The sequence below is a fragment of the Anas acuta genome, chromosome 16, assembly GCF_963932015.1.
Source record: "Anas acuta chromosome 16, bAnaAcu1.1, whole genome shotgun sequence".
Classification (NCBI taxonomy): Eukaryota; Metazoa; Chordata; class Aves; order Anseriformes; family Anatidae; genus Anas; species Anas acuta.
Genome location: NC_088994.1, coordinates 8,894,589 through 8,913,205, shown reverse-complemented (window position 1 = coordinate 8,913,205; position 18,617 = coordinate 8,894,589). Strand labels below are relative to the sequence as shown.

The 18,617-nt window shown below is 46.2% G+C and overlaps 1 protein-coding gene across 9 annotated transcripts in view; it reads left to right on the top strand.

The window, feature by feature from the left end:
• NFATC2 (nuclear factor of activated T cells 2) overlaps window positions 1–18,617 on the top strand; it is a 94,995-nt gene that overhangs the window by 62,058 nt on the left and 14,320 nt on the right. For all 9 annotated transcript variants that reach the window (XM_068700289.1, XM_068700286.1, XM_068700287.1 and 6 more), the window contains exons 8-9: window positions 313–439; window positions 1,979–2,674. In XM_068700289.1, coding sequence (XP_068556390.1) covers window positions 313–439; window positions 1,979–2,674 — 823 coding nt within the window. The remainder of the gene's footprint in view (window positions 1–312; window positions 440–1,978; window positions 2,675–18,617) is intronic.

Here is an 18,617-nt window from a genome sequence, read left to right as displayed (position 1 = left end):
AATGGCTAACAGCACTGCTGTATTTACCACCATTCTGTGTGTTTTATTTGTAGCTAAGACTTCTCTCTCCAAGTTCAGGACAACATCAAGTACCGCAGAGGATGCAGTACATAGAAACCATAATACCAAAAATCTTGGCAGTTTTTCACCATCTGCCCTTTTTTCCTTTCTTCCTCACATACCCTTCTTTGTAGGGATGAACTGGGAGGTTTCTCTTCCTGTATCTCTGAACACATAATGCAAGAGACACACCCAACAATCTGCTGTCGGCCTCAGTTACTAACTCTGCACTGTCACCTTTCATTGTTTCAGAGCATGCTTTTTGTAGAAATACCAGAGTACCGGAACAAGCACATTCGCACACCTGTGAAGGTGAATTTTTATGTCATCAATGGTAAAAGAAAAAGAAGCCAGCCCCAGCATTTTACCTATCACCCAGGTAATTGCCAAGGACAGAGCAAGTGGTTGCCTTGTTCTCATGAGCAAGATTTTATTTTCTGCTATGTTATTTTGTTGCCATTACCTGAGAATCTAAATTTTACTGTTTTAATTCAGTTGAGTGCAGCTAAGCTTCAGCTACTGTTTGGTTTAAAGGGTGCCTGTGATTTAGGATCAGGAATTTCCCATAAGTTTAAGGGGACAGTTATCTTGGCAATGAGCTGATTCTGCCATATTCACTTGATGGGAGTTTGCCAGCAACTTCAGTGGGAGCAGTACACAGTTGACGTGTACGACACTAAGATAACATCAGATCTGGGAAAATGTAACAAGGGCTTGGTAAGGAGGAAGAAGAGCAATATATATTCTTCAGAATGAGGCTGGTTGAGAAAAATATGAATGCTTTTCTGATGTTCTTCCTCTTGGGAACTGGTGAGCAATCTCACAATAAACGCAACAGGATTACTAATGAGATTCCCAGAATTTCTCAGCTTTGGCTGGGATAAAAATATTGTGAGAAAATTGGAGTATTGTGCTTGTGGAAACCAGAAAGCATAAAATAATAGTACCAGATTTTTTGCAAGCTTTAAAATGATGTCTTAATTTGGCTGGTTTCTAAGGACAGGCAAACATTCATTCTGGTTCTTATTTCAGTCTCCTCCAGCCTATAAAAATTTTTGGTTCTCTCCCCAAATTTAAGAACTGTATTAGAACATCACTGATACAAAGGTTTCATATAGTTGCTAAATTGTTCTCCTGTGGAATAGGAGAACAGTATTGAGGAGTACAATACTATTTCAATACAATCTCTGAAAGAGACCACTTCAGAGTAGAAAACCTTATACTTCCCCAAAATAATCCTGTTGCATGACCATTATATGGTTTCCATTGCGTGGTATTTCTGTATCAAATTTTAGTGAAGATTTGACAGAATAAGCATTAGAAATGTCAGAATTTGTCTTTAGAGGACCATCATTTGTCCACACCAAGATTCATACAACTTCTACTAAATCATGGTCATTTAAATGATGGTGTCCGAGAGGTCGTCAGCTCTCTGCTGGGGAAGTTACATGTAACAAAGGAACTAAAAGAAAGCCCTAAAATAATTAGATACTGCGTTTGGTCACTAGCTAAATGTTTGACAGAAAAATTAGTAGTTGTTTACGTCATAGGATTTCTATTTACTCAGTCTTGCTTTGAGATGTAAGTACTACAAGAAACACCTATGGGCTTGTTATTTTGCATATTTTTCAGAATGGCCCTTCAATGAGTTAATATATGAGCTAAAATATTGCACTTTACAAATTTCAGAAATTTGTGGTTAAATAGTTGATTAAAGATTTTCAGGAATATCTTACTACAAAGCTCTTTCAAGAGAAAGCCTCCCTTGTTTGCGTATTTATTAAGCTCAATGCCTGTGAGATATGAGCTTGCACATGCAAATCTTGTAAATGGCCTAAGTTTCTTTTTACTCCAAGGAAAACCTCTCTGTTCCTCATCAGCCTGTTACAAATAACGTCCTTTGCATGCTTTGTTCTAGTACCATCAATCAAAACAGAGCCCATTGATGACTATGATCCAGCCTTAATCTGCAATACAGTACACAGTGGTCTGGGAACAGTCACACAGCCCTACTATTCACAGCACACAATGGTCACCGAATCCCCTTCCTGTCTTGTGGCCACTATGGCTCCCTGCCAGCAGTTGCGCTCAGGCCTTTCTTCTCCTGATTCGCGATACCATCAGCAGAATCCGGCTGCTGTAATATACCAAAGAAGCAAGAGCCTTAGCCCAAGCCAACTGGGCTACCAGCAATCCAGTCTGATGGCTACACCGGTTGCTATTTCAGATGCCCATAGGTCGGTGCTGGTGCACACTGGTTCCCCAGGCCAAACTTCAGCAGTGCTCCACCACTCTCCAGGCAACCAGCAGTCCTCTCCAGTGATTCACTATTCTCCAAACAACCAGCAGCTGAGGTGTGGAAGTCACCAGGAATTTCAGCACATCATGTGCTGTGAAAATTTCACGTCCAATGTTGCAAGACCCAGCCAGCCCCAAGTTAGTCAAGCACAAAGGTTAAGTCCGAGTTCATATCCTACCGTGATCCAGCAGCAGACAGCTTCAGGCCAACGAGCAGCGAAAAATGGACCACCAGTCAGTGACCAGAAAGAAGTATTACCAGCTGGAGTCACTATTAAACAGGAACAGAACCTGGACCAAGCGTACCTGGACGACGGTAAGCATTGCTCATCACTTGTATGGGTTCATTGGAGGGAGGGGGAAAGTTCGTGACTTAGAGATCCCACCTGTTCCTTGTCACAAAAACAATGTGGCCTTCTTTTGATGTGTATTTGCTGTTTGCTCATAAAAGTAAGTTTTGGTCTTTCATCAGTTGCATTTTTGGTAGATGGCAATGGACTCTGGCAAATGAGCAAAAAAACAAGAGTGTTCTGCAGAAACCTTCAGTCTTGCTTTGTGACATGGAGTGAGCTGTCAGGTTTCAAGCTGTTGCCATTTTGTTTCCTTTTGCCAAGCATTAGTTTGAAAAATGGAGAAACTGAAACAAAATGCACTTTTAAATTATTTTTTATTATTCATATCAGGGCAAAGTCCACTCTGTAAAACGCTTTTGTACATTTTGTACCAAAAAAAGCCCATTGAAGAGTCTATCAAGGCCTGTAATGAATGGGGTAGTGCTGCAGGCAAAACTATTGCAGATGTTCTAGATGAACAGTAGGACATTGATAAGTAAAACAATGCTGTTTCTTTGTGGTGAGCCCAGCAGATTTAGCCTGTAGGAATGAATATAAGTTAGAGTAAAGCTTTCTTTGAACATATCCTGCTTATTCTTAGGTAGGGAGCTATTGGCAAACTGGTTGATTGGTTCTTTCATTAAAGTAGTGTTGCTGTTCCTTGCAAGAGGAAATCAATGCAAAGTTAGTATTTGCAGCTGGCCGCTGCAATCATAAAGGCGAGCAGCAAAACCTACATTGATTTTAGTGGAGCAGAGTGCAGTTGCTGGATGTATTGCTGCAAATATATGGTGCTCTTATTCATAGCGTACAGACCTGATTCTCACATATATTCACTGCTCCTGTCCTTACAGTCTAGGTAACTGCATGCATGATTTGATCCCATGAATGTGCACAGCTTTGTGGTTTGCAAACAGCCAGTGGCCTGGGATTTTTCCTGTAGTTACCTACCTAGAGTTGTGAAATTGTGCCCATGGAAGTTTCATTTTCTTAGATTCAGGTATTGAGTGCTCTGTGGTTGTGTCATCTACAGTCTTCCCAGTCTTCACTGCTGCTTTTGTGGGCAGAGTAGAGCCTGTTAGTTGAGCAGTTGAGGCCGTTTCTCTCTGTTTGAAATGCAGGTGACACATTTTGAGTGCCATGACTGTAAAATCTGGAGAGTTTTTACTAGTATCCTTGTCTGAAGAGGAGTGTTGAATTGGGCTTTAACTGCGAATTTGATTTAGGAGTAGATTTGCTAGATCTGCAAGAAAACAGCTAAGAAAAATTCACTTCCCGTCAGGGAATAGGGCATGATAAGAAAGCAAGATAATCTTTCTGATGATAAAACTGAACACTCTGTTCTGAGGTACCTTTACTATGAGAAAATGAGAGCTTCTTCCACATCTCTACAAATACTCGGTACAAACCTTGTAAAAGAAATAAAAAGAATGAAACTTGAAGTTAAAGCTAGCAGACTTCAGAGTAGAGCCAAAGTCCACTTAAATGAACTCCCAAAATGGACTGCAAAATTAATTTCAATGGGTTTTGAATCAGGCCAGAAACATGTAAATAGAGCATGGCTCACAGGGGATGTGCTTGACCTGTGAGCCATTAGGCAGAATAGCAGCAAGTTAGAAATGAAATTCCAGGCTTCTGCTTGGCTGACTGGGTCATTCCAAACTGATCTCAGACTAGAGATTAATTTATCAATTCTGCCACTCAAGTCGAGCAAGGTGAGTTTGGTTACATGCAGCCTCCTTACTGACCTCAGTGAGTTTACATTAGTTAGAAGTCTGACTTGGAAAACTGTGATTTACTTTAGGACTTTGCAAAACATTTGATTCTGAAATGTTCAAGGCTTGAATTGAAAAGCCACTCTGTTTGCTGCTGGGGGAAAATGACTCAGAACATAACAAAAGCCATATTTTTCCTAACTAGAAAGTTTATTTTTGTGCTTTATAGTATTAAAAGAAACCAAACCCAAAGGATTATGGAGGCTTTACCCTCAAATCCCTTTTATCCAGAAAGCTATTCCGAGATAAAGTGAGCTGTAAGGCCTTGCTGTGATTTTTCATGGATAGATGCTGAGCTGATGGTTCCCCAGCTAGGCTTGGCATGAGCGTGCTGCAGTGCCACTGGTGTACAGACTCCAAGGCAATGGCTGTTTCGGTGTCTCTCGCTTCCCTTCTCTCCTCTTCCCTTCCCCCATCTTCCTCCTCCCTCCTCGTTGTTCTTCTTTCTCCATATTTCTGCTGACAGTCCAGCTTTCGACCCTCTCTGTAGTTCTGACCTCCTCTTCTCAGCTCTCGTCCTCTGCCTTCGTGGTTAACGCACAGCCCTGCAGTTCTGGGCTTTGCTTCTATTCTCAGCTCTGCCATGAACTTATTGTGTGACCTGGGACGAGCCCTGCTCCCTCAGTTCCTCATTCCTGGAGCTGTTCCCTCTCACAGAGGGTACAGTGTCCCATTGTTTGAGCTCTCCTGGAAGTGACCAAGAATAACATCTCATAGATAACACAATTACTGTTTCTATTTACTTCTTCAAACTGCCATTGCTGGCAGGGCCCTTCACTATTTTCTTCTCTGCTACTGCTGAAAAAAAAAAAAAGAAAAGATATTTGGCCTTCTTTCTGAGCCCATGGTTTGTTCTTTCCTCAGTCTTCACTGCTCCACGGGGCACATAAGATCGAGGCTTAGCATGTCTAATCTCTCTGTGCATCCTGCCATGTAAAGATAACAGCCAGTCCCACCTCCACAGGAGGATTACTGTCAAACATGTGACTGTAGTAGCATCATCAGCATAGCCGAAACAGCGAGGACCTTAAGGCAGGTGATGGCAAACATTTGCCTGTCTGCTCAGCTTGCCTGTGCTGTGTGCAAGGAGCTCTGCGCATAGCAGCTGCACACCTGGTGCCAGCCATACTGGGTACCTTAGTGACAACTTCAGCGTGTCTGTGACACGTTTATGGCCGTACTGCAGATGTGGAGATCTGTCACGTGCTTTGTTTGAAGGAGACCTTTGTCCTTTTCTCCTCTTACCTGTGCTACCTTAGGGCAGCAGGTGCCCTGCCCAGCCTGTGCAGCCCCCTTGCAATTTCTCACTTTACCTCTCCAAGGCCAAGTGGCAAAGTGTGGGGCTGCTGGAAGAAAGGCTGGAGCCTCAAGTCCTAGAGGCTGCGTTGGGAAAAGCAGCCAGCAGGGAGCCTGGTGCAGGTTGGATGTTGCCTCCCATATGTGTATCTCTATATACATATTCCTCTGGACACCATCTCTCTGTCAAAAAAAAAACAACAATATAAACAGATCTGTAACTTTTTGATATGAAAAAGGGTAGAGAGAAATCCCCAGAGGAAAGGACTACTCATGAAAGATTGGCAGAGAAGCTGTTGTTACTCACTTCTGCCTCAGAGACCCATTGCTGTTGGGAATATTTTGGGAGAGAGGATGAGCCATGGTCAGGAAAACCTTCGGGACACAACAGGTAATGCTGGCAAGAAGTGATTAGTTAGTTCAAATGAAGTGAATACTGCAGGAAAAGAGAGTGCTCAGCATGTTTCAGATGAGGCCTCATTTTCATATTGTTCATAACCAGAGCCAGCCACAGTGGTAAAAGCTACACCACCAAGCACAAAACCTTACTGAGTAGAGCTGCCTTCTTCCGGGACGTTCAGAACAATTGGCTTAGCTATTTAAAGCAAAAGCCCTGTTAAAAAAATATAATTATTTCCAACACCATCCCAAATCCATTGGTGCTGACTTCTGTAGGGGCAGGGGGGAGAGTGAGGGTGACGGGGGCTGGGGGCAGTGGCCGTGCCCTGTGCCCCTGCTGCAGAGCCTGGGGTTGCTGCACAGCCCGGGGCAGCTGCTCAGCCGCCGGGTGCTGCAGTCCCCATCTGGGACACAGAGAGACAGAGATCGTGTGACAAGAGCAACAGGAGGGGAAATGCATCGCAGACAAAGCTCTCTGGTGCGACACGATCTGCAAGTGCCTCGTAGAGGTTTGTTGTAAAGCACAGGGTTAGGTCTTCCCCTATACAACCAAACGGACGTGTAGCTGTTGTCTTGGATGTTACCAACTTGCCTGCCTTGGGTTCAGTCCTTCCTTTAGGTTCGGCTGTCATGTTGTGCACTTTATACTTTACAAAGAAAAATGATTGTCATTATTCAAACGATAGCTATCTAACCACATCTGACAGCCAGAACTGTCTGTTTGATACAGGATCTCTAAATTATTTTTGGTGCACCAGTAATCTTTAATGGGGAGGAGAGAAGCAAGGCAGATGGTGTGTAGTGGTTAATCAGACTGCCGATCAGCAGAGATGCTTTAGAGTGAATTCATGTATTTCACAGAAAATTTCAGATGCAGCAGATAGTTCTTCAGAAAATGAATTTGCAGGGTGTGCAGTGTGGTGCCTGTAAATCACCCGGCACTTTCAATCACCTTCACTACAAGCAGCCTGTTAGTTTGGGAGTTCTGCTCGCCACCACAGGAACCATTGCCCTTACTCGGAATGTGCCAGGTCTCTCCTTTTACTTTTTGTGTTCTTTCTTTCATTCAACTGCAAGAAAATGCACAGTCTGAACCCACGGTGGCATGAAATCAAATGCAAATCTCTTCTTTCCTCCGTGGACAGGAAAAATCTTTTCTGAGCCGCTTTTTCTGCGTAGCCACGTAGCTGTCAGGCCCAGGGCCGAGCACCTCCAGGAAACCCCAGCTCCCCCGGGGAAGCAAAGCTCCTGTGTCGGCCCTGCATCAGCAGCAGCTGGGCTCTGACCTCCTTTCTGCCAGCGCTGGTCTCTTGCTGCCCACTCTGCATCTGCGCCGGTCCCACAGGTGCCTCGGGAGCGTGCATCCACCGACACGTGTGTGGGTGAGAGGAGAGAGTGAGCACAGCCTGGGGGAAGGAGGATGCTCTGCTGCTGTCTGCAGGGCACTGTCCCCACCTCAAAGCCAGAAGTCTTTTGGGGTTTCAGCTCAGGTGGCAGCATGGCACCAGCACCCTCCCCAGTCCCTGCATGATAAGGGTGGCACAGAGCCACCGGCCCCCTCAGCTTGGTGCCAGCTGGGGATTTCCCTGTGCTGGGGGAACCTCAGCTGCAAGGTGAAGGCAATTTACACCCTCCGTGCATTATAGAGCAGCGGAGCAGCACTAAGAGAGATCAGGGATCCGGCCAGCTGCAGAGAAGCTGCCTTTCTATTTTAGCACTGTATTGATCTCCTGGCCAGGAAGCACAGAAGATGGTGGCTGTGGGAACACGAATTGGTTTGATTTATATTTATCTTCATCATGCATCTACACTCATCAAATGCACGGAGGAGAAGAGCGATCCGGGGCAGGGGGGAAACGTTCCTGTTTCCTGGTGCTTTAGACAGGAGGGCATTTGCATGTTGCAAATGGGCTGTCGTTCAGTAAAGGCAACAGTTTGCACCAAAAAAAGCCACGCTCTGTTCTTAATTAGAACTACTTTTCATAGAAGGTGTGGTCATTTCTGCTCAGACAGCGTTTGACTAAGAGTGAAGCATGTACGTTCGCCACCGTGTTTTGTTCAAGCACTCTAGCAAATCAGGGTGTTCATCAGACTCATTCCTGATGCTCTGACTCACTTTATTCCAGATTTTCTGTTCTCTGCTGGGACTCGATGCCACTCCTTGGGTACACTACATGCTTTATTTCTGGATCATTGTTATTGTATGCTTGTGTTAGGATCTAAGTCCCCCATTCATGTTCCGGAGTCTTGCTTTTGCTAGGTGTGATATGAAAAAAAGAACAAAAAGGTGGCTTTGTCCCCAGAGCCTGTGGTCTGCTGGTAGGAATTAGAAGGATCATTCTATCAAGAGGCAGGTCTCCTGGGTTGTGTCTGAGCACGGTCTTTCAGCAACATAATTTTACTCCTCTGTACCTCGGCTTACCACTAATAAAATGAATTGTGTTATCCTTTCTCCTAGTACAGTTAAGCATTTAATTAACTCATGTTACTAAAACTCACATGGACTGTCAGGAAGAAAAAAATAGCTGCATACTTGAATAAGAGCTACGTATCTGTGTTGTTATGGCAGACTGGCATCTGATGTTGCTCTTCACCTCTTGAAGTTATTCACTATTTGAAAATTCAGCCCTTTTTCAAAAATGCTATTTTCCCAATAGTTCTTCTGAATGGCTGTCCTGCCACCTAAAAACATGCAAAACAAAGCAAAGTGAGAAAAAAAAACAACACACATACATCTAAAATCAGCAGTGGAGGAAGGAAGAAAATGAATCAAGTGATTAAAACCATAGTTCCACTGGCACCTCTTTGTTCTCGAGCTCAGGAATCTTTAATTGGTGCAGTAAGTGCCCACAGGCAAGTTGTGTTACAAAGCGTTTCCTGTTCAAAAGAACATGCAGACTCCATTAGGAGACCACAGGCACCGCCGCCAAGAACTGACAGTGCAGGATGGGTACGTGAAAGCTTGCTCCGTGCCTCAGTGGGCAGGGTCCCACCAGCAGCCCGTGCACCAAGACAAGAAAGCCCAGTCCTGGTGATTTGTTGGTGGAAGGCATGCCACCGTTTGAAGATGTAAGCAGCGGGCTGTTATCAGCAGAAAGCGCTTCGTTTTCAGAAGGCATCAAGCAATTTGCAACGATAGTTTTGAAATACTGGCAGAACTACTTGAAAAAAAGAACTTGTTCATGCAGTTGGGAATTGAAAGCTTCTAAACCACAATAAAGTCCTTTCCCAGACTTGCTGTCCATTTACTCCACGCTCATGGCATTCCTTAGACGGTCTGAATCACAGACAGCAGACAGCTCTTATAAAGACGACCATAGACACCCATCTGTTGGAAGACATCTGCCAAAACAGACCATGCATCTACTTTTATTCCTTCAATCCACTTTCAGTTTAAAGGGATAACAACAATAACATTTGTTCGTCCGGTGACTCTGCTCGTTCAGTGCGGAGGAACAGTAACGAACTAAAACAATTCCAGAGCAGAAGGAAGCAGGCAAAGCTTTTCCCTGGCTCTTACAGACGGCCGAAGCGGGGCACGGAGCTGCTGAGTTGCCCAAGGTGATGCAGAACGACAGGAGGCATGGCAGAGCTACTCGCTCCTTTTTCTGTCTTTCCATCAGACTCACTCTTTTCATAGCGTGTATATCAAAGTGTGCTATCCGCTTTCTAGAAGTGAATGAGTGCCTGCTGGCAAGCAATACGTTACCTGTCACCAAGAACAGGTGTGGCTGTTAGAAACACCCTCGTTTCTTGGGGAAAGCTTGGAGAAAGAGCAAAGCTGTCACACGAGCAAATACAGGGTGTAAGAAAAATGAATCAGTGGTCTTCCTGTCAGCTGGGGGTGACACTGAGGGCTCTACACAGAAAGTCTTTTAGTTCAGGCAAAGTCATGACTGTTTTGACAATATTATTTTTAAACGGGTCTTTGGAAATGAGACGCAAGAAATGTGCAGGTAGCACATTTGTAAGAAAAGTGTGCAAAAGCAGGGAAGGGGGTGAACTCCTTCTGGAGCCGAATTCACCGTTTTGCCTCGAACCAGAGGAGCGCTTTCTGGAAGCCTTTAACGAGGCTTGATTTACACTTAGGCAGCTCACCACAGAGCTATGCTGGTTAAGGTGGTTGAGTTTTTTTCTTTTGCTAACACAGCTATTATGGTATGAGCCCTTGTAGAGACACAGCTCTGTCGGTGTAAAAGCGCTGGAATCAGCACGGCCAGTGCCAAGGCAGGGAACCACCACCAGCTGCTCCCCTGAAAGCCTTTTGTGCATCCACATGGGGAGGGCTTCACGCAGCACCAGTGCTGCTCAGCTGGCCGAGCTTGCAGGGGTAGCTGCAGCCTGTGTAGCCCGATGGATTGGCACATGCAACACGGGCAGCAATTGCAGCAGCTCAGCTCTGTGCCTTTACCACCTCTAAATGAATCCTGACGTCGGTAACTCCCAGCAAAGATGATGCAACGTGCTGGATTCGTTTATTAAATAGATGCACTGCTGGGGGGAGCTGTGCCTTCCCCGAGAGCTGCTCTAGCAGCTAGGTGTGTACTTGTCCTCCCGGCTTATCTTGTTATCTCCCCTTTATAATTAGTACTGTGTAATTGAATATGCATGTAACCAGTGCACAGGCGTGTGCCCACATGGCAGCTCAAAGATTTTGCTCATTCTTTGCAATTTCATTGTGAGCCTTGGAATTTTCATAGTGATTTCAAGTCCCTGTGCAGGTGACTGCAGCAAAATAAGAGAGTTTTTTTCTCTTAGTGATCTTTTCAAGTCCAAGCCAAGAAAATACAAAACCTTAGAATTAGGAGCCTCAATGTTTTGATCTTTCAAAATCCAGGCAGGCAAAAAAAATGATGCCATTTTGGGGGCGGCGGGGTGATTGCCTGCTTTTATAACCAATCTCATGATTATTAGGTGCCTGACTCATGAGCCCTGAGCGCCTGCATTTGGCATTGCTGCTCTTTGCAGTTTCATTTGTTACAAAGCGAGTTCGTGTTAAGAATGTGCAAAGGTAGGTGAAGGAAGTTTTCTCCCCTTCCAGTACAGTGTAATGGGGGGGATTTGCTCCTGCTGAGAGGGTGAGGGAACAGGCAGCTCAAGGCGTCTTCAGACTGCACTTCTGAAATCTTGCAAGCAGCTGCGAAGAGCCCTGCTGCTTTGAAAAGTTTGGACAACATCTGCACGTTTAACTATTGTGAAATAGGATGCCTGGCAAAATTAGCCATCTTAAAGATATACAGGCTATTTATGGTGCAAACTGAAAACCGGTTGTAAAGTCTAAAGCTACAGAAGAATAGCTGGATTCGCAGCGTTACTCACACAAACAGAACCCCTCCAGCTGAGTACTGCCAGGCAGCGTGGAGAGCTGGTGTGGGGCTTCTGGTCCATACAGATTTTTTTTTTTTCACACAAGAATGAAGCCTTATAGGTTGTTTATTTAAAATTCTTTCTTTTTTTTTTCCACCTGGTTTTCATACATTATTTCTTAAAAAAATACAATCCTGAGTATTTGTAATCCCTGAGCACTTAAAAAATGAGGACAAATCATCTGAACTTCCCATGAAACACGGTATTCTTACAAGAGCTCTAAATAATGAGAGCTAATTTAGCTCCAATTAGTGAGAGCTTTTCTGCCCAGCAGAAGCTGCTATGGCCTTACACTCCCAGATCGTTTTATAGTGCTGCTTACTCACCAGTTCCAAGAGACTTCTCTGCTCTAATTTGGATGCAGTGTGTTTTCAGAGGAATTTTAAAAGCAGACTGGACAAATGCACAAGAAGACAATTCTGCATTGGCTATGAGAGGTACTAAATGACCTAATAGGTCATTCCTACTTCTGTGATTTGAAAAACAAGCAGCACATCTGTAGTCCTGCCAGCAGGAGAGGCAGAGATAGGGGGGAACAAAGCAAATTCATGGAGACCATGAAACTCCCTTCCCAGCATATTAGTTTCTAATTTGAATTTCCATCCAGCTGCTAACTTTCACACTCTTTCTCTGTGTTTACCAAGAAGAAAACAGAGGAAGGTAAAAGCCAACCTAAAATGCATAAACAATGCAGTTGTGTCTGAGTCATCACTCCAAGTCCCCATGCTTCAATTTTGCAAGCACAGAAATCTGGGCGTACGTCCAGCTGTGAATTTCACAGCTGGATCCTCTCTCTGAAAGGGGTCTGTGCAAAAACCCTTAATCCAAGTACTCCCGTCTTTGGAAGCTTTCCTGTTCTCCAGTTAGGTGCACGTCTACTACAAAGGCTCCAATCTGTTCAGCAATTAGATCTCTGAGCTGTCTATTCACGTGGCTAACGGCCTGATAACGTTGACTTTGAACCTTGGTTGGATTTAGCCGGTGGATTTTGTGAGATACAGAAGAGTTAAATCTGCAGCTACTCTAACCTGGAGTAAAAGCACTGAGGATCAAAGGACTTCAAGGGTGATGCCCATGTGACTCAGCAGAGCAACACTCACTCGCTAAGTGAGAAGCTGGCCTAATGCTTTTCATCCTCTTGCAGGTTCTCCTAATCCACGCAGTTCCCTTTTTAATCACGCCATGTCCTTTTGTGGGTTTTTAATTTGGAATCTGTTTGCATTCCAAAACACAGACTAAACTCTGCCCTCAGCTGAACAAACACGATTGCTTTAGAGCGAAATCGTAATTGAACTAGATGTGGTGAGAAAACTCTTATTGACTTTTGCCCGTGGACGCTGGAGGGATATGTTTGCATCTGAGGGAGAATTTTTCCACGTGGATAATTGTCAGGTGTCAAAGTAAAGGTCAGAGTGGGCCGTCCTGAGCTGCCATCCAGCTGCCTGTGTTGGCCATGCCTTGACTCCTGGCTGGTGGGGGGGCACTGGCAGCACAGACATACGCCAGCCCTGTTTGTGCACCAGGGTGCACTGCTTGACCAGAAAACCTTGAGGCCGTGCAGCAGTAACCAGGTGATACCACAGCAAAGTGACAGCATCGTTTAGCCCTTTTTCAGTGCTCATGCTTGCTCTTCCTTGCAGGGACTCTGAACCGTCGCTTTTAACGCGCAAAGAATAATTTGGACCAGGGTGAAAGAAGCTGTAAATTAGAGGAGTGTGAGTTTGCAATCATCCCCTCTGATCTTCTCTGCCAGGGGAGCCTAGTCAAAGATTCCCAAATTGTGGTGTGGTTTGGTTTGGTTTCTTAATGATGAATGACTTCATCATTCGTGAATGAATCGAGTCAAATGTAGGACAAATAGTGAGACACATGAATGACTCTTATGACATTTGCAGTGTCTCAATTGGTGCTGGTTTATTTAGGTGGTTTCTAAGTTTCTTTGGAAAGAGTGAGAATGACTAAACGAAGGGGGAGCCACTTCAGAAGTATGGGACTCGGTGGTGAAAGTATTGTGACAGTTAAACCTCCCTGGTGAACTGGCTGGCACAATGAGCAACGCGGCGTCGGTTGTTTTGTAAGAGCTCAGCTCCGGGAGCCTCGGGAGCCACAGGGCCGGAGGAAGCTGGATGGTGTGCCAGGCACAGCCTTTAGGGTCAGACACCTCCCGGTGCTTGGGCCAGGTACTCACCAGCTCCGTCTGGGATTCCGGCTCCTACCAGGAGGCTGCAGGGTGCTCCTCCAGAGGTGTCTGTGAAGGTCCCGGTGTTGGAGGGCTCCTGAAATCAGAGGCTCTGTGCAGCTCTCTGCATCCAGCCTGCCCAGGGGCAGCACCTTCAGCCTCTGCTTGCAGGGAAAGGGGCGCATGGGGCACAGCTTTAGTCACCCAATTCACAGGTCTGCCAAAAACCCCCAAATAAGGCCCAGCATTTCTGTAGGTAAGCGGTTGCCAACCTAGGAGGTTGTCCGTATGGCTTTGAGGAGTCTCCCGGTTCAAGTCCTTGGATATGAAGTAATTGTAAATGGTACAAAATGATGCTTGCAGAAGGCTGGAAACAGTGTGAACATGAGCACTGACCCCTCAGAGCAGGTCTGGGGAGAAAACTGGCTTGGTGAAATCAGAGGACCGAGGCAAATCAGAGCAGAACTTTAAAGATTTGTAGTTATTTAATTACATTCGGGTTCGTGCATCTCTTCTCTTTAAAATCATTCCAGTTTGCCTTGTGCACAAGGAAATGCACACATGCGTTTGCTCTGAATGGGGTGCCGTCTTCTTCCTTGGAAAGCACACCAAGGTCAGGGTACTGATTACCAGCAGACAAACCCTGGGGGTAGATTTTTGGCTAGGTGGGCTGCTTTGGACACCTCTCCTAAGGTCTTCCTGCAGCCTCATGTCTTCAAATAGCTTCTACAGACATTTTCTTTTAAAAAACACCATGGATTTTAATACACTTTTTCTTCCAGATATTTTTATAGGTTACTAATAAAATAAAAAGCCCACAAAATGATTGTTATGTCAGTTTTCAAAATTACTATCTATGGGGCTTTGTTTTACACTTGATGACATTTCATAGCTCTTCCCAGCTTCCAGACTAGTGCAAGCTTCAGATCAAAATTAAGACTTACCCAAAATTCAGGCGGTTCTGCTTAATGGTCTTGGGGTAGATGTAGCTTTTAGCGCTCCTCCAGCCTATTCTGTCATGCAGAAAATCATCTCTGCTTTTCAGAAACCACTGCTGAGCGTGAGTGTCCGTGCAGGAGGGCTGGAGGGAGCCTTCCCTGCATGTGACATTCCAGCGCAGCTCTCGAGGGGCCGCGTACCCCGGCCATGCGAGCAATCTAACCCTTCATCACGGCTAGACTGTAATAGTTACAAGCATTTCAACAGACTGTGGTCAATAGAACAAGACATTCATTTCCTCCCGTGGATGCAACGAGAGATGCACGCAGTTGATGGCTGCTTTATTACAGGAAGCACGCGTTGCCACACAGCCACGCTCTGCTCGGGCTGAGCCAGGCCGAGGAGCGAGAGCAGTCAGCCAGGGCCCGGCTCTGCCCCTGCCTCTGCAGCGACGGGAGCTCCGTCACACCGTGTGCATGGACCAAAACCTTCGAGTTTTTTTTTTTTCTTTTCGAGATGCGCACTGCCTGCAGATGCACCAGTTATCCGGGGAGTCCCTGTCCGTGGCACCTGGACAAAAATGCTCTGGCAGGCCGAGAAGTGAGAAAATGAATTTTCTTTTCTTCAGCAAACAGCGCGCGCCATCGTGCCTGGATAGATCGAATTTGTTTTGATAGCAAAACAAGTTCTATGGAAACCATTGTGAACCCTGGAGTGAGGCTGCCCAGGAGAGTTGGGGAAAGCCGCTTTTGTTTGTTGTGCTTGGCATCGTTTTGCTCTGGATGAAGATGCTTTAATTTTGTGGGGAGACCCAAGAGAGCATTCCTCTTTTTCCATACCAGAAAGCCTTCCAAGCTGGCATAAACGTCCCCTCTTTCCAGCTGCTCCTTTCCAAACACACTGTGCCTCCTAAAGATAGTCTTTACAGTGGCTGGGGCTGGTGGAAAACATGAAGCCTGCATGGATTAGCAGAGGAATTCATTTGGGCTGACGAATTGGGTTTCCCTCTATAAACAGCACTAGTGTTTTCATCTTCTGGACAGCACAGCAAACTTCACGTCCCCTCGCTCCTCGGCCCGCCTCTCCCGCGCTCTGCATGCATCCAGGCCGGCCTCGGTGCGAGACACACAAAGTCCTGCTTATGGGGGAAGGCACAGAGCACACGGCCAGCAAGGCGCTCTCGGCTGTCCCCCTTCTCAGAGAGGTTTTTTTTTCCAGCCCTTTAAAGCGATGCTGAGGTTATTTGGTTTTCTCGGTTTATTTTTGTTTCCAGGTAAAAGGGAAATTAAAGTAATCCCTTCTCCTCTGGGTTAGCGACCTTCCAAGCAGCCCACACTATATATTTACGCATTTACTGTTCAGCTTTGTTTATCTTCTGCTATGATGTGCTTATCTGCAGGAGGCAGGGATTCTCTGAAGAGGGTTGTGTCTGCTCCTTTTCCCCCGGGACTTAGGGCACGCAGAGGCTGGGCTGCGGGGGCACGGCACTGCGTGCCGGGCTGCCCTACCCCTGCCAGGGACACACAGGTACTGCTTCTCCAGCCATGTGGAAAACAAAGTTTGCTCTTTTCCCAGCATTTCTCATGTTAGTTTGTGGGATAGAGCTGAGTGCCCACCTAGCACGCCTCTGAATGCCTCTCCTGCAACAAAGGCACTTGTACAGCTTATGCTTTCTCTAGGAGCTTACTTGGTAAATCTCATCATCGGGGTTTTTAATCACCCAGCATTGTTTGCATCGTGGCTTGGGAGGGAGGGGAAAGTCGTGGAAGGGCCGATGATGCGATCAGGCTACGTTTAGCAGGGGTTGTGTTTACCTGATCAGTGCTGGATGATTTTGTCCATGTCAGTGACTTAGTATGGAATAGAGCTGTGTGGCTAAAAACTGAGTACTTGGGGTTCAGCTATCAAAGGGAAGAGTTATTTCAGTGATAAAGCCTTATCCCTTAACTTTACTTAATCCCTGCATTTTCACATGTGTAACCCACACCCCATTCTAAGCTCATTCCTTGGGAGACTCCGCACACTCTCCTGCCCTTTCAAGGCACTCTGGATCCATTTGTTCTCTGGCTGTAGCAGGAGGTGGCTGCTCTGGGGTCAGGGGAAAATGAGGACATTATTGTGGGCTCAGGAGAGAGCAGGAAACTGTACTGGGCATGGGAGAAGTACTGGAAGGGACGTGTGCTGGGTGAATTCATCACCCACATTCATGTATAACCTGTCCTACTGCTGATTCATGGCATTTTTACAGATAACATAGATTATACTCATAACAGTATGGAATTTAAGAAGAAAAAAAAAAGGAAGCAGAAAACCTGCAAGCAATGCCACAGTGTTTGAAGGTTTATCAATCTGCAGTGCATTTGTTATGCTGCATTTTGTGGTGTAGGCATTGGGATACTTTCACAAAAAGCAGAAGCTGTTGGTGTCAAGATGCAGTTGGCTGCAACCAAAATACTTTCTCTGCCACGTCATTTGCTGTAGACACCTACTGTGTAGGTCCTGACCACCTCGCTCTCCTCTGGTGTGGTTATGGTGGAGCCGAGCACCGTTCCCTTTGGGGTGATGAAGAGGCTGCCCCCAGGACCCCAGGAGAGGAAGGTGCTGGCCGGGACATGGACTTTCCTGCAGAGCTGCTTTAAGCAGGCTCACTGGCAGCTGAGGTTTTGCAGCTGGAGCATCAGCCATGCTGAACCACACGAGGAAAACAAAACCGAGCAGATTTCCAAAATACTAACAGCTGGATGCAGATGACATTTCAGAATGAAAAAAAAAAAAAAAAGAAAAAAAAGAACAAACCAAACAAACCACTCTCGTGTTGCTCTTTCCCCCTTCTGATGCTGCCCCCATGCAGTTGAGTGCCTTGTCCAGGCAGGCGAACAAGAGCTGCAGCCAGGGGACATTTCTGGGACACCCCACCTGGGAGGAAAGGGGGGAGTCCCCACTGGAGACTGCCAGCCTCTGGAACCATAAAAATTGCCTGTCTTTGCAGATGAAAGGCTGCAGCCCTCTGTATCTAGGTCACCCTTCAGATCTCAGCCAGGGTCAGCAGTGACCAAACCCTCTCTGGAGACTCAGCTGGCAGTCTCTACTTGCAGCAGCGATTTACAGCCCCAATATAAACGGTGCCGTTATTCTCAGCGTTGCCTCCAGCCATGCCTGGAGCAGCCCCAGGAGGGAAGCCCCCTTCCTGACCTGCAGGGCATCACCCTGCATGCTGACAGCCCCTCAGGGATGCTGGCTGCTGCCTTGGCTGTGGACATAACGCTTGCTGCTCAGCGGGGCACCTGCAGGTAAGCGGGCACCCTCAGCACAGCGTGGGGAGTTTTCAGCTCTGGGAGGCTCCTCTCGCCTGCTCCCAGCACCCACGGCAGCGTGAGCCCGCTCTGAAATCATTGTGGCTTCGCCACCCACTAAAACCTGGAGTGTGCTTTATCTTCTTGGCAGCAAAAGGGAAAGACCCAGCTTCTTGGACAGTTTATCTTTTCCCACCAGTAATTACTTTCATTTTTAGGTCTCTTGAGGGGGTGTTTTTTCACACCTGAAATCTTCCCTTCCCTTTACTGGGCACCTGCCTGTTTTCCTGCTGCTGGCCTCGGGTTATGGCAGCACTGCGCAGTGTCGGTCCGTGGTGGTGCCACACTGTGAGCCTTCCGCGTGGTGATGCTGCAATTAGCGTGCAAGGAGGCAGCGTTGATTTAGTCCTGTTACAAAAATCTTCCCATCTCTCCTCGACATCCTAAAAGCTAACCCCCAGCTCCTCTTGTAGGATTCCTCTCTTGTTCACCAACGTTTGTTCCATCTTCTCTACCATGGTGGCACAGGTTGGGCCAGATTCTGAGAGGCGATGCGTGCTCGTGTCTTTGTATAAGTGATTGTTTTTTTAGAGTGGGTAAATGTCTCATCCACAGAGATTTAGCTGACAGTTAGCTACCAAAATAGCTTTAAAAATCTGGCCTTGAGGAAGGTACCAGC